This window comes from Coregonus clupeaformis, chromosome 17, assembly GCF_020615455.1.
Source record: "Coregonus clupeaformis isolate EN_2021a chromosome 17, ASM2061545v1, whole genome shotgun sequence".
Taxonomy (NCBI): Eukaryota; Metazoa; Chordata; class Actinopteri; order Salmoniformes; family Salmonidae; genus Coregonus; species Coregonus clupeaformis.
Window position 1 is genome coordinate 45,780,928 of NC_059208.1, and position 13,467 is coordinate 45,794,394.

The window sequence follows — 13,467 nt, forward strand, 5'->3', positions numbered from 1 at the left end:
AACACTGAACAAAAATATAAACGCAATATTTCTCTCAAATTTTGTGCACACATTTGTTTACATTCCTGTTAGTGAGCATTTTTCCTTTGCCAAGATAATCCATCCACCTGACAGGTGTGGCATATCAAGAAGCTGATTAAAGAGCATGACAATTACACAGGTGCACCTTGTGCTGGAGACAATAAAAGGCCACTCTAAAATTTGCAGTTGTCACACAACACAATGCCATAGATATCTCAAGTTTTGAGGGAGCGTGCAATTGGCATGACTGCAGGAATGTCCACAAGAGCTGTTGCCAGAGAATTTAATGCTAATTTCTCTACCATAAGCCACCTCCGTCGTCATTTTAGAGAATTTGGCAGTACGTCCAACCGGCGTCACAACTGCAGACCATGTTTATGGCGTTGTGTTTAGTGAGCGGTTTGCTGATGTCAACGTTGTGAACAGAGTGCCCCATGGTGACGGTGGGCTTTTGGTATGGGCAGGCATAAGCTACGGACAACAAACACAATTGCATTTGATCAATGTCATGCACAGAGATACCGTGATGAGATCCTGTGGCCCATTGTCGTGCCATTCATCCACTGCCATCACCTCATGTTTCAGCATGATAATGCACAGCCCCATGTCGAAAGGATCTGTACACAATTCCTGGAAGCTGAAAATGTCCCACTTCTTCCATGGCCTGCATACTCACCAGACATGTCACCCATTGAGTATGTTTGGGCCACAATCCACAGCCTGATCAACTCTATACGAAAGTGTGCTGCATGAGACAAATGGATGTCACGGTGTGGATCAGAAAACCAGTCTACCTTTTTTTAAGGTATCTGTGACCAACAGATGCATATCTGTATTTCCAGTCGTGAAATCCTTAGATTAGGGCCTAATTAATTTATTTCAATTGACTGATTTCCTTATATGAACTGTAACTTAGTAAAATCTTTGAAAGTGTTGCATGTTGCATTTCCATTTTTGTTCAGTAGAATTACACCTTTTCTTGTGATCCTGTCTCCAAAGTCTTGTCTTCACTCTTGAGGGTCATTCAAGGAGTTTGTTGTTGGGGGACAGTAGGCTCTGTACTTCTTGTAGTAGATGAGGACACCCACTACCATTACAACCACTGCTGTCCCTTTTGCAGAAAGGAAAAGAGTGATGTGAGGTTTCAAAAAGGGAAAACCACTGTCTTTCTTAAGACATTTCGTATATGGCAATTTTTTTGTTCACCCCTTCTGCTCAGTACCCAGCTTTCTGTGTCTTTCCCTAACTCACTCACTCTCATGGTCTCCATCTCTAACACACACACACACACACACACACAAAACCTTTGCTGATGCAACATGGTCAATGATGAGAGAAACAAAATTGATTTAAAAAAAACACACACACACACACACACACACACACAGAGAGAGAGAGACAGACAGACACACACCTGTCCCCCCTGGCTTCCGTCGGTGCGGGGGAGACACCGCACAACTCCCCTCCCACCTCTGTCTTTCCAAATGCAAAGGGATGTGAGCAGTCTGCTTGGCAATTTAGCTTCATGGACAATGACAGGTGGCCAGTAGGCATTGGTGAGTATCGCCCAGGAAGTGACCCAGGAACACAAAGCACTCTCCCATCTATCTCCATAAAAGGACATAATACACACCACAGTACTGAAGTAATAACAAAACTTAGTATACGTGACCGACCAGCAGGGTTATCATCATTGTGACTAGTTTCAGCAGTTAACAACTTGAATAACTCACACACGCGCAAGCACACACACACTTACTCACAGGAGAGGAATGTATTTTTCAGTTTCCATGATCTTTAATAAAAAGGCAGCCATAGTGAGATGAGTCAGTGAGTCTATTGGTATAGAGACAAAAAGCATTAAAACACAGAATACAATACCTAGCTAGGCCTGGAGGAGACAGATCTATAGAAATACTCAACCTAGATAGGTCAGGAGGAGAGACAGATCTATCACAGTAGATTCTACTTTTAGTAACGTCATAATCGTCATCATAGCTTAATTCAAGTAAGTCTAATGCTCTAAACATGTCACCATAGTAATGCACCACACCCACCCCCTCTATACACACACACTACCCAAAGTCAAAGGTCCGTCCAGGGTTCTCCCCCTTTAGAACCAGAGTCGTGATCTAGTCCTCTAGAACAAGGTTGAGCCGGTGGACCGTTCAGGTTATATTTTCCCTCTCTCGGAGGTGAACCACCCTCCCATCGCAAATAACCTTATCTGAGACTTGAAGACTTCAGGTACCTCCCCAAGCTAATGCCTACACTTTAGCTCAGAAGACTAACACAGTCTTGTGGCACACAGACAAACTGGGTTCGAACCCAGTCTGTAACACTAGCTGGGCTTCCCCTCTGTCAGAGCAAGCTGGGATTCCCCTCAGGTCTGTTTCAGGGTTCTGGGTTCTCAGATTCTAGCAGGTCTCTAGTACGGACCAACTAGAGCAGAGGAAGGAGTCCACATGTGTGTGGCTATGCAAGTGTCTGTTTATAGGGATGTGTTCACTGGGGCCCCAAATTAATCTGTCTCAACACAAACAAACACACACACACACACACACACACACTAAAACCTAACTAAAAAGGAAAAGTTCACAGGTATTTAAATATTCAGGGTTAAAAGGAAATATGAATTGGTATAAGTTAGCTTATAACATGAATATATAAATCACAACTAATGTTTAAAGGACTACCTAAAAGGAGCATGCAGAACAACTCTCCTGTGTGTCAAAGGGCAAAACACAGCCATCTTGGCTCTGGTCTGGGCTGCTTTCAGATACTAAATGAACACCTGTCCTAAACAGACCGACTAGGAGCAGGTCAGGGAGCAAGTGAGTGTGTGTGCATACAGGCGACACACACCCTTTACCTCTCCATAGGACAGACTAACTGAGTGGTCAGAGTTAGTTCAAAACTCACATTCACATCTTTGGAACACACACACGGTCCTTCCTGCTTTGGTTGGTACAGTGCATTCGGAAAGTATTCAGACCCCTTGATTTTTTCCACATTTTGTTACGTTAGAGCCTTATTCTAAAATTGATTAAATAAATAAAAATGTCCTCATCAATCTACACACAATACCCCATAATGACAAAGTGAAAACAGGTTTTTAGAAATGTTTGCAAAAAAAAAAAAAAAACGTATACCTTATTTACATAAGTATTCAGATACTTTGCTATGACACTCGAAATTGAGCTCAGGTGCATCCTGTTTCCATTGATCATCCTTGAGATGTTTCTACAACTTGATTGGAGTCCACCTGTGGTAAATTAAATTGATTGGACTATATAAAAGGTCCCACAGTTGACAGTGCATGTCAGACCAAAAACCAAGCCATGAGGTCAAAGGAATTGTCCGTAGAGCTCCAAGACAGGATTGTGTCGACGCACAGATCTGGGGAAGGGTACCAAAACATCTCTGCAGCATTGGTTAGGGAGGTGACCAAGAACCCGATGGTCACCTTGACAGAGCTCCTCTGTGGAGATGGGAGAACCTTCCAGAAGGACAACCATCTCTGCAGCACTCCACCAATCAGGCCTTTATGGTAGAGTGGCCAGACGGAAGCCACTCCTCAGTAAAAGGCACATAACAGCCCGCTTGGAGTTTGCCAAATGGCACCTAAAGGACTCAGACCATGAGAAACAAGATAATCTAGTCTGATGAAACCAAGATTGAACTCTTTGGCCTGAATGCCAAGCGTCACTTCTGGCCGAAACTTGGCACCATCCCTAAGGTGAAGCATGGTGGTGGCAGCATCATGCTGTGGGGATCTTTTTCAGTGGCAGGGACTGGGAGACTAGTCAGGATCGAGGGAAAGATGAACGGAGCAAAGTACAGAGAGATCCTTGATGAAAACCTGGGACAAGTCTCTGAATGTCCTAGAGTGGCCCAGCCAGAGCCTGGAATTGAACACTGATTGTACATCTCTGGAGAGACCTGAAAATAGCTGTGCAGCGACGCTCCCCATCCAACCTGACAGAGCATGAAAGGATCTGCAGAGAAGAATGGGAGAAACTCCCCAAATACTGGTGTGCAAAGCTTGTAGCATCATACCCAAGAAGACTCAAGGCTGTAATCGCTGCCAAAGGTGCTTCAAAGTACTAAGTAAAGGGTAAAAACCTGTTTTTGCTTTGTCATTATGGGGTATTGTGTGTAGATTGATGGGGAAAAACAATTTAATCAATTTTAGAATAAGGCTGTAACGTAACAAAACGTGGAAAAAGTCAAGGGGCGGGAATACTTCCCGAGTGCACTGCATGTGCTACATTTGGCTCTGGGGTCACCAACCAGTCCATAGCAACGACCCCCTCTCTCCCCTAGCAACACCCCCATCTCCATAGTAATGACCTTGTCAGTCTCTACAGACGAATTCCCCTGGCAACACCACCTTGTCTTCATAGCAATACTGAAAGCACCCCAAGTTAGGGTTCTATAACTCTCAGAAGTATGTCATCCAGTGGTGTGTATGTTTGTGCGTGTGTAAAGAGGTATCAGTGGTTCAGTGGTGTATCAATTTAATCTCAAACTTCAGGGGGTGAACAAGCTTTCTCTCCCTTCCTCCTTCCTTTCTCCTCCTCCTCCCCTGTCCCTCCTTCCCTTCATCTCTCTCGGTCCTCTCTCCCTTACCACATCTCTCCTCCCCCATCCCTCTCTCCTCCTTTGTCTATTTCTGAATCTGGAAGATGAAGAGTCGCAGGTTGATGTTCTTGGCGGCCAGTAGTTTGTTACACTCCACAGAGTCGGTGATGGGCAGGGGGACGTAGTCTGTCTCGTTGGTGTCGTTGCTGAACGCGTGGTGGTGGATCACAGGCTTGATCCTCACGTCATCGTACGGACCTTTCAACAGCAGGAAGGAACACTCTATAGCGGAGTTCACCTACAGGAAGGAGGAGGGTTAGAGAGAGAGAGAGAGAGTGTGTGTGTATGTCAGTGAGTGTGTGCGTACATTCAGTGAGTGTGTACCTTGCTCTTGAGGATGAGCTGGAAGGAGAGGGTGCGTTTGCAGGAGAGGTTAGGGTTGCGTTCAGAGTCGTTGACCCTGGCCTTCAGAACCCAGGTTTGGTTCAAAACGGTGAAACGAGGAGTCTCATAGTACAGACGGGTTATAAAGTCATCTGTGCGGTACGGCCTGAACTGGACCTCTGCACAGGGGAGAGGGAGGGGAGGAATGAATTAGAGAGATCCATGTTTTCTGTGTGTGTGACTGGTCCTTCAAGCCGGACAGGAACAATTGTCCTGGTAGTCAGGTAGTGTGTGTGTAAGACAGTGTGTACTGTGTACCTAGCCTACCTGTGAAGCCAATCTTCTCGTAGCAGAGCAGGGAGAATATAGAGCTGTAAAGGGTTAGTTCTCTGCGGTGGCTCTGGTCCATCTCCCCCAGGATGCCCATCAGCTCTGTGCCAGTCTTGGTGGGGTGGCAGCACTCCTCCTCGTGGGCCGGCAGCTCGTGGAACGGCCCCTTCCACGGACAGCCAATCCTCTTGTACTTACACTGCGTCACCCTGGCAACATAACAAGAGGTGGGAGTTTAGGGCCAATCATGAGGACGAGGAGGAATAAGACAATTAGCAAATTCGTTTTGTGTCACCCGGTGCCCCTGGTGGGTGGAGATTTCACTTTTGCTAACTCTCTATCAGCTGGTCCCAAATCGCTTCCTACCCTTCCCCCTTGGTCCTAACCCCTAGTTTCTGCAGATCTGTAAGGTGGAAGCAATATGGTACAATCTCCACCACTGCACTGCTTATACCCATCACCCTACAGATATACAAACATGGAGGGGTTAGGGCCAAGGGGGAGGGGTAAGAAGTGATTTGGGACCGGCTATATAATTTCTGCTGGTTCTGTCAGTAACACCTGCACCAGGGTCGTCTGATCGTCATAACAGAACAGGCACAGTGACTTGTCACTATAACAACGACCCCATGGCCTTCGGTTGAGCACATAAACGCACACACACCCTGTAATCAGGTTGGTCAGTAATTAGATCAGCTGTTTTCTTCTCAAAAGAGCAGCAAGTCATATGTTCCCAGTCCCCTCGTGGGGACACTTTCCACTTCCCCATGATGACAGAGGCTATTGTAAGCGTAGGGGTTAGGTTTAGGGTTATGGTAGGGTTTAGGGAAAATAGGATTTTGAATGGAAATTAATTTTAGGTCCCCACGAGGATAGAAGAACAAAACATGTGTGTGTGTGTGTGTGTACCAATGAGGTGTGTACCTGTCTTGGCACTCCTCTCTCTGGTGCCTCTCTAGGCTGGAGCGAGGGAACTGTTTGAGACAGAAGGGGCAGTCTGTGGGCAGCTCACTCACAGCCTTCTCTACAGCCAGGTTCCTACAACACAGGGACTTACTGATCTCACACCTAGAGGGAGGGGGTGGGGGGGGGTAATCAATCAATCAGTCAATCCAATTATATTTGTATAGAGACACTGTTACTAATCTCACACTTAAAACAGAGTCATGTAAATCAGTCAATCACTCACTCACTCATTTCAACTGTATTTATAAACTGTGTGTGTGTGTGTATATGTGTGTGTGTACAGACCTGCAGTTAGGACACGTGGCCTGTTCCTCTTTCAGACGAGAGTCGGCCAGCAGGTGGATAAAACAGCCAGCACACATCAGGTGACCGTTGGTGCACTATAAAACAGAGAGGAAAGGGTTAATGTAGGTGTGTGTGTGGTGTGTCTGTACTGTGGATAGTAGTCTTTATAAATCAGTGTTTATACGCTATACAGAATTGCATTGTATAGAGAGCCACACAGGTGTTTGTATGTGTGTAGAATGTGAGTGTAAAAATGTCTGTGAGAGTTTGTGAATGGCTCTCTTTTCGAACCAGTCTTTGGCCTATCGCTGGTCAGAGAATCACCATTCAGGGGCAAGGTTAGGGCTATGTGTATGTCAGAGGTCACTGGGGTGGGGCAACATGGGGTGGGGAAACATGGCTCTAGATTATGGGGGATGAGGGGCATTGGATGCAAATGTTCATCCAATGCCCCTCATAATCTAGGCCATGGGGGTGGGGAGAGCAGGTGTTATTTGAGGGCATATTACTCAGTACCACACCACAGTAATGACACACAGGTGTAAACTGGGTGTGAGGTGAGCAGTTCATTGGGTGTTACATGCTGATGTGTTGGGGCTTGCCTATGCCTAATTCCTAGGGGTCGGCCTGGGATAAACACATCTGCATCAATTCATGTCTTCTTGTTGGCAAATCTGAATAGAATAGGGTCGGCAGCAGTTTCAGACACCTAGCTGATGACCAGATGATTTATAGATCTGATAATCTCTCTGTACTACGCTGAGCTCTGGCTAACCCTTCTGAACAAGTTAGCTATTGAGTTAACGTAGCTGCTAGCCTGCGGCCTTGGGCCCAACATATTTTCTTCACCTATCGTTACAGCCCACGACAGGTTGTGCTCAGTAGGCCTACATACTGTCTTCAACCCCCACTTCTTGCCTGACAACCTAGTTAGCTAGCTAACAGACATGTTCGTTAGGCTTACTTTATACGAAGTTAGCTAGCTAGCTAACATTGACAAGAGGGCCAAAGTCAGTAGGCCAGTGACAGGTGTGTTTGTGACTGTATTTACCTGATAAACGGAGGCTTTGGGCAGGTCTAGACATACAGTGCAGCACAGCACTGAATACAGCCTCTCTTCCAGCTTTCCCGACTCTCCCTCCGGCAGTCTCATCCGCTTCTTGGGCGGCGGCTCGTCCGGGTCCGACTCGGGCCCGAGCCCCTCTCCTCTCCGGATGTTCACCTCCTCCTGCATAGATGGCCCCCCGACCACTGCCTCCAGGGCTGCCCCCACCGCCACAACCCCCAGGCCGCCTGAGGAGGAGCCTGGAGCGGCCGCGACGCCCACCTCCCCCCGCTCTTCCATCGAGGATATGGTGGGTGGTGGTGATTGTCAGGCGTTAGCTAACTACCGGTCACAAATGTTACCTAGCTGGCAGGTTTAGCTTCACAGGCTAGACAAGGGAAAGCCAGGCCAACTAGGGTCAGCTGGCTAGCAAGCAGTCAGAGCTCGAATGCAAGTTGGCTAGCTTGCCTGTTTGTAGGCAATGTTACGCAATAACGCGCTTGGAATGTAGATACTCGAACCCTCGCGTAACGTTCTGGAATGTCCACAATTGTTATTTGACGGTCGTTTTTGTAGACAGATATTTAGCGATGTTGGCAGATAAGCGAAATTCAGCTAGCTACTAGGCTATAGGTATCAAGCTCACAAAACACTCCAGTTCTCTCCGCTGTCTAGCTATAACAAAACACCCCGTCAGATGTTTTTGTGTTGTCCATTCTCTGTTATTTGCCGTGACAGCGCGTGAGCGGACATTCACCAACGGCCCTGTTCGGCAGATTGGTTAATGTCTTTTCCCCGGTGCCAGCTCACCATCCACCGGCACCCGGGAAGTGTCAGTTTTGGAAAAAGCAGAGATATGTTTAGACAGTTCGCTGGGACTACTCTCTAACTACACAGCCATCTTTGTTTTTCTCCTGTCCGGATGGTCGCCTCCTCCTCTCCCCGACTTCACTACTACACCCTAACTCGGCGCTAAAACTTCAGATCCTTACTGGTGTTACTCAGCCAGGGTCACAAAAACAGCTAATCCCGAGTTTCGGACAAACTGTGAATATTTTTGCCAGTAGCTGTTATGGCCTCTCTTGCCAGTCCCTGTGCTGCGTCGCGGATTGGCTATCAGTGGAACGTTTTGTTGTATCAAATGACTTGGGGTATTTAAAGAGTGATGTGGGTGCGCATGCGTAGTGACTGTCTGCAGGGTCAGTGTGGTAGGACAAATGACTGAATATACTGGTAGGATGGACTTAAAGGTGACCAAAACCCGATATGCAACGAAATGGAGCACGTCACCTGACCTGAAGGGCGTCACCTGCCTGGACACAGCCAGAAATGACCAGACACATCATGCTACCTGAAAAACCCTGGTTGCCCCTGCCCCTGCACAATATACACTGTGTACAAATCATGAAGAACACCTTGTAATATTGAGTTGTCCTTGCACCCCCCCTTTTGCCCTCAGAACAGCCTCAATTTGTCAGACTCTACAAGGTGTCGAAAGCGTTCCACAGGGATGCTGGCCCATGTTGACTCCAATGCGTGACACAGTTGTGTCAAGTTGGCTGGATGTCCTTTGGGTGGTGGGTGGACCATTCTTGATACACACAGGAAACTGTTGAGCGTGAAAATCCAGCAACGTTGCAGTTCTTGACACACTCAAACCGGTGCGCCTGGCACCTACTACCATACCCTGTTCAAAGGCAATTAAATATTCTGTCTTGTCTATTCACCCTCTGAATGGCACATATACACAATCCATGTCTCAATTGTCTCAAGGCTTAAAAATCCTTCTTTAACCTGTCTCCTCCCCTTCATCTACACTGATTGAAGTGGATTTAACAAGTGACCTCAATAAGGGATCATAGCTTTCACCTGGATCCACCTGGTCAGTCTTGGTCATGGAAAGAGCAGGTGTTCTTAATGTTTTGTACACTCAGTGTAGGCTAGCCTACAAACAGTAGCAACAATAGGCTATCCTTCATTTGTCAAATGATGTAGGCTAATAGACTGATACATTTGGTGATAGGCTACCACCAGAGGACCCAGGTGTTGCGATCTTGTTAAGGATCATTACACTGTTATTACACTATTTGGTCACTCAAAATAAAAGACTCTCACAGGAAAACTTTGCGAGCCAGAGAAGAAAGTGAGCAGGTGGTGTTAGAGTTTGAGTAGGTCTTGTCTGTCTGTTGTGTAATATCAATGGTAGTTATTATGACAGTTGTTTTTAGGTTTTTTAGGTGTGTGTGTGTGAAATCTATGGGTTCCTTTAGTTTCTATCATGGGATTCTTTTGTTGCTTTTTTTCATTTTTTTACCGTATTTGACTGTATTCATTTTTTACTATATTTGACTGTATTCATTTTTTTACTGTATTTGACTGTATACATTGTCACACCCTGGCTCTGGGACTCATTATGTTGAGCCAGGGTGTGTTCATTCTATGTGTTTATTTCTATGTTGGTAGTTCTGTTGTGTTTATTTCTAGGTTGGTCTGAGTGACTCCCAATCAGAGGCAACGAGTGTCAGCTGTTTGCTGGTTGTCTCTGATTGGGAGCCATATTTAACTGTCTGTGTTTCACTTTGGGTTGGTGGGTTTTTGTTCCGTGTTCGGTCATTGTCACCGTGGACTTCACGAGTCGTGTTTTGTTTTGTTTAGAAACTTTAACTAATTAAAGTCATGTTTGTTTCTCACGCTGCGCCTTGGTCTACTCATTTCTACGACGATCGTGACAGAAAAACCCACCATACCAAGACCAAGCAGCGTGTCCAGGAGCAGGCAGCCTGGACGTGGGAGCAGATCTTGGACGGGCAGGGGTCCTGGACCTGGGAGGAAATCCTGGCCGGGATGGATCGCCGGCCATGGAGTGAGACGGTGGAGGCGCGCCGTAGAGAGGAGCTACGGCGTGATCAGGGTCGTCGTCGGACGGTCGTGAGGCAACCCCAGAAATTTTTTAGGGGGGGGCACACGGCATGGACGACGGGGCTGACGGAGGAGAAAAGGGGGCGGATCCAGAAGGCCACCAGGCCAGGGGTACACCGCCCTGTACGTCCTGTGCGGATGCCTCACACAGAGTGTGTGAGGGTAGGCATTCAGCCAGGACGGGTGGTGGCCGCTATTCACTCCAGGCCTCCTATACGTCTCCACAGCCCGGTTCGGCCTGTCCCTGTTCCACGCACCAAGCCTACGGTGTGCGTCGCCAGCCCAGTCCGGCCTGTCCCTGCTCCACGCACCAAGCCTACGGTGTGCGTCGACAGCCCAGCCCGGCCTGTCCCTGCTCCACGCACCAAGCCTACGGTGTGCGTCGACAGCCCAGCCCGGCCTGTTCCTGCCACCCGCACCAAGCCTACGGTGTGCGTCGACAGCCCAGCCCGGCCTGTCCCTGCTCCACGCACCAAGCCTACGGTGTGCGTCGCCAGCCCGGTCCGGCCTGTCCCTGCTCCACGCACCAAGCCTACGGTGTGCGTCGACAGCCCAGCCCGGCCTGTTCCTGCCACCCGCACCAAGCCTACGGTGTGCGTCGACAGCCCAGCCCGGCCTGTCCCTGCTCCACGCACCAAGCCTACGGTGTGCGTCGACAGCCCAGCCCGGCCTGTCCCTGTTCCACGCACTAAACCTACGGTGCGCGTCGCCAGCCCGGTCCGGCCTGTTCCTGCCACCCGCACCAAGTCTACGGTGCGCGTCGCCAGCCCGACCCGGCCTGTTCCTGCCACCCGCACCAAGTCTACGGTGCGCGTCGCCAGCCCGACCCGGCCTGTTCCTGCCACTCGCACCAAACCTACGGTGCGCGTCGCCAGCCCGACCCGGCCTGTTCCTGCCACCCGCACCAAGTCTACGGTGCGCGTCGCCAGCCCGACCCGGCCTGTTCCTGCCACTCGCACCAAACCTACGGTGCGCGTCGCCAGCCCGACCCGGCCTGTTCCTGCCACTCGCACCAAACCTACGGTGCGCGTCGCCAGCCCGACCCGGCCTGTTCCTGCCACTCGCACCAAACCTACGGTGCGCGTCGCCAGCCCGATCCGGCCTGTTCCTGCCACTCGCACTAAGCCAGGGGTGCGAGAAGTCAGCCTGGTAAGGCCCGTTCCTCCTCCACGCACCAAGCCAGGGGTGCGAGTCGATAGACTGGACCAGGGGCACTATGGGGGGTGTATTGGAGGGTGGTGGTCAAGGCCGGAGCCAGAACCACCGCCGAGGAGGTATGCCCGCCCAGCCCTCCCCTGTTTTGTTTAGTTGAGGCGCGGTCGCAGTCCGCGCCTTTAGGGGGGGGTACTGTCACACCCTGGCTCTGGGACTCATTATGTTGAGCCAGGGTGTGTTCATTCTATGTGTTTATTTCTATGTTGGTAGTTCTGTTGTGTTTATTTCTAGGTTGGTCTGAGTGACTCCCAATCAGAGGCAACGAGTGTCAGCTGTTTGCTGGTTGTCTCTGATTGGGAGCCATATTTAACTGTCTGTGTTTCACTTTGGGTTGGTGGGTTTTTGTTCCGTGTTCGGTCATTGTCACCGTGGACTTCACGAGTCGTGTTTTGTTTTGTTTAGAAACTTTAACTAATTAAAGTCATGTTTGTTTCTCACGCTGCGCCTTGGTCTACTCATTACTACGACGATCGTGACATACATTCAGAGTAAAACCTTCAGTCCCTTCCCCCATCTCCCGGTTGTGCCAATCCGGTTGCTGTAAGGTGTTTATGGGGGGTGACAGCTGTCAATCAAAACGGCTGAGCACGCTCAGGATACCCTCAGGGCAGGAAGGGGGAGCTAGTCCGAATAGTGTGTGTGTTTGTGTGGGTAGGTCGGAGCCTGCGAGGGGTTTGAGGTTGCAGTTTTGTGTGTGTTTGGTGTGTAAGGTGTTGGGGTGTGTGTGCAAGGGCAGGATGTCATGGTGTCAGCTGTCTGATCAGGCAGCGTAGGGTCGCAACATGTCATTGGCCAAAGGGACATGCCTTATATGAACTAAATGACATGGTCAGAGACCAATATCTCCTACGCGTGCGTGCGAGCACACTTTTACACACACACACACACACACACACACAGGTTACTCAGCTGTCACTACCCTAACACCAATCATCAAACAAGATTAATATGTTGCAAAAGTACACAAAACAGTTCCCTTTCCCGTTTACACTGTGCCACACAAGTCACACTGCCACTGGTGACACCCATCATCATCACCTCCCTCTCACACTGAACCACTCCAAATACAACTAAACTCTTACTTAACAACTTAACTTAACAACTGAACTTAAAAACTGAATTTACTAAACAACTTAACTTAAAGACATTCTCCGGAACTTTGGCGACTAGTAAGTATTTTTTAAACCTCCCGCTTTGGGCTGGATCGGTCAATGTGTAGTTCATACATGCAGAATTACTGTTTTACCTCAATTAGCCATGAAATCACTAGTTTGAAGCGATTGTTTTTCTGGAAGCTGTGCTGCGCCATTTTCTCTACATTTTCCCCCACACGGGCCAGCCCCCTAGCAATTCGAGTTCAACCAATGAGCTTTAGCCCCTCGCCATATGAGTGACAGCTAGCAAGAGGCACATCATGCACACAGAGCGAGAGAGAGAGCAATGACATGGTGCACATATCTGCACAAATGTTGCGTAGTACGCAATTTTCAGGGACCACTTTTGGCTTGTGAGCATTACTTTCAGAACTACTGGCTAAAAAGTATACAAAAGTACTGGAGAATCTCTTTAACTTACACTGGCTATAGTCAAATCCCCAAGACTACATAACCAAAAACGAGAGGAGGCTGGTGGGAGAAGCTATAGGAGGACGAGCTCATTGTAATGGTTGGAATTGAATAAATTAAACGGTATCAAACAGATCAAACATATAGAAACCA

The 13,467-nt window shown here is 48.6% G+C and overlaps 1 protein-coding gene across 3 annotated transcripts; it reads right to left on the reverse strand.

Annotated features, from left to right (window-relative positions):
- Positions 1 to 4,184: 4,184 nt before the first annotated feature.
- On the reverse strand, positions 4,185 to 8,857 carry cyhr1 (cysteine/histidine-rich 1). 3 transcript variants are annotated; one of them, XM_045226657.1, is made up of 6 exons: positions 7,622 to 8,857; positions 6,571 to 6,665; positions 6,244 to 6,357; positions 5,308 to 5,528; positions 4,990 to 5,168; positions 4,185 to 4,903 (listed from the first exon to the last, which is right to left on the reverse strand). In XM_045226657.1, exons 1-6 carry the CDS (start codon positions 7,913 to 7,915, stop codon positions 4,691 to 4,693), a joined length of 1,116 nt encoding a protein of 371 aa, XP_045082592.1. In that variant the 5' UTR covers positions 7,916 to 8,857; the 3' UTR covers positions 4,185 to 4,690. The 3 variants fall into 3 exon arrangements, with proteins under 3 accessions (XP_045082592.1, XP_045082591.1, XP_041757893.1); XM_045226656.1 differs by having other exon boundaries at positions 6,244 to 6,387; positions 7,622 to 8,827; XM_041901959.2 differs by having other exon boundaries at positions 5,317 to 5,528; positions 6,244 to 6,387; positions 7,622 to 8,801.
- Positions 8,858 to 13,467: the final 4,610 nt, after the last annotated feature.

Coding starts and splice junctions, on each gene's coding strand:
- cyhr1 (XM_045226656.1), bottom strand. CDS start 7,915: ATGGAAGAGCGGGGGGAGGTGGGCGTCGCGGCCGCTCCAGGCTCCTCC. Junction 5,529..6,243: donor AGAGAGGAGTGCCAAGACAG/GTACACACCTCA, acceptor TTATGTTGCCAG/GGTGACGCAGTGTAAGTACA. Junction 4,904..4,989: donor AGCTCATCCTCAAGAGCAAG/GTACACACTCAC, acceptor TCCTTCCTGTAG/GTGAACTCCGCTATAGAGTG.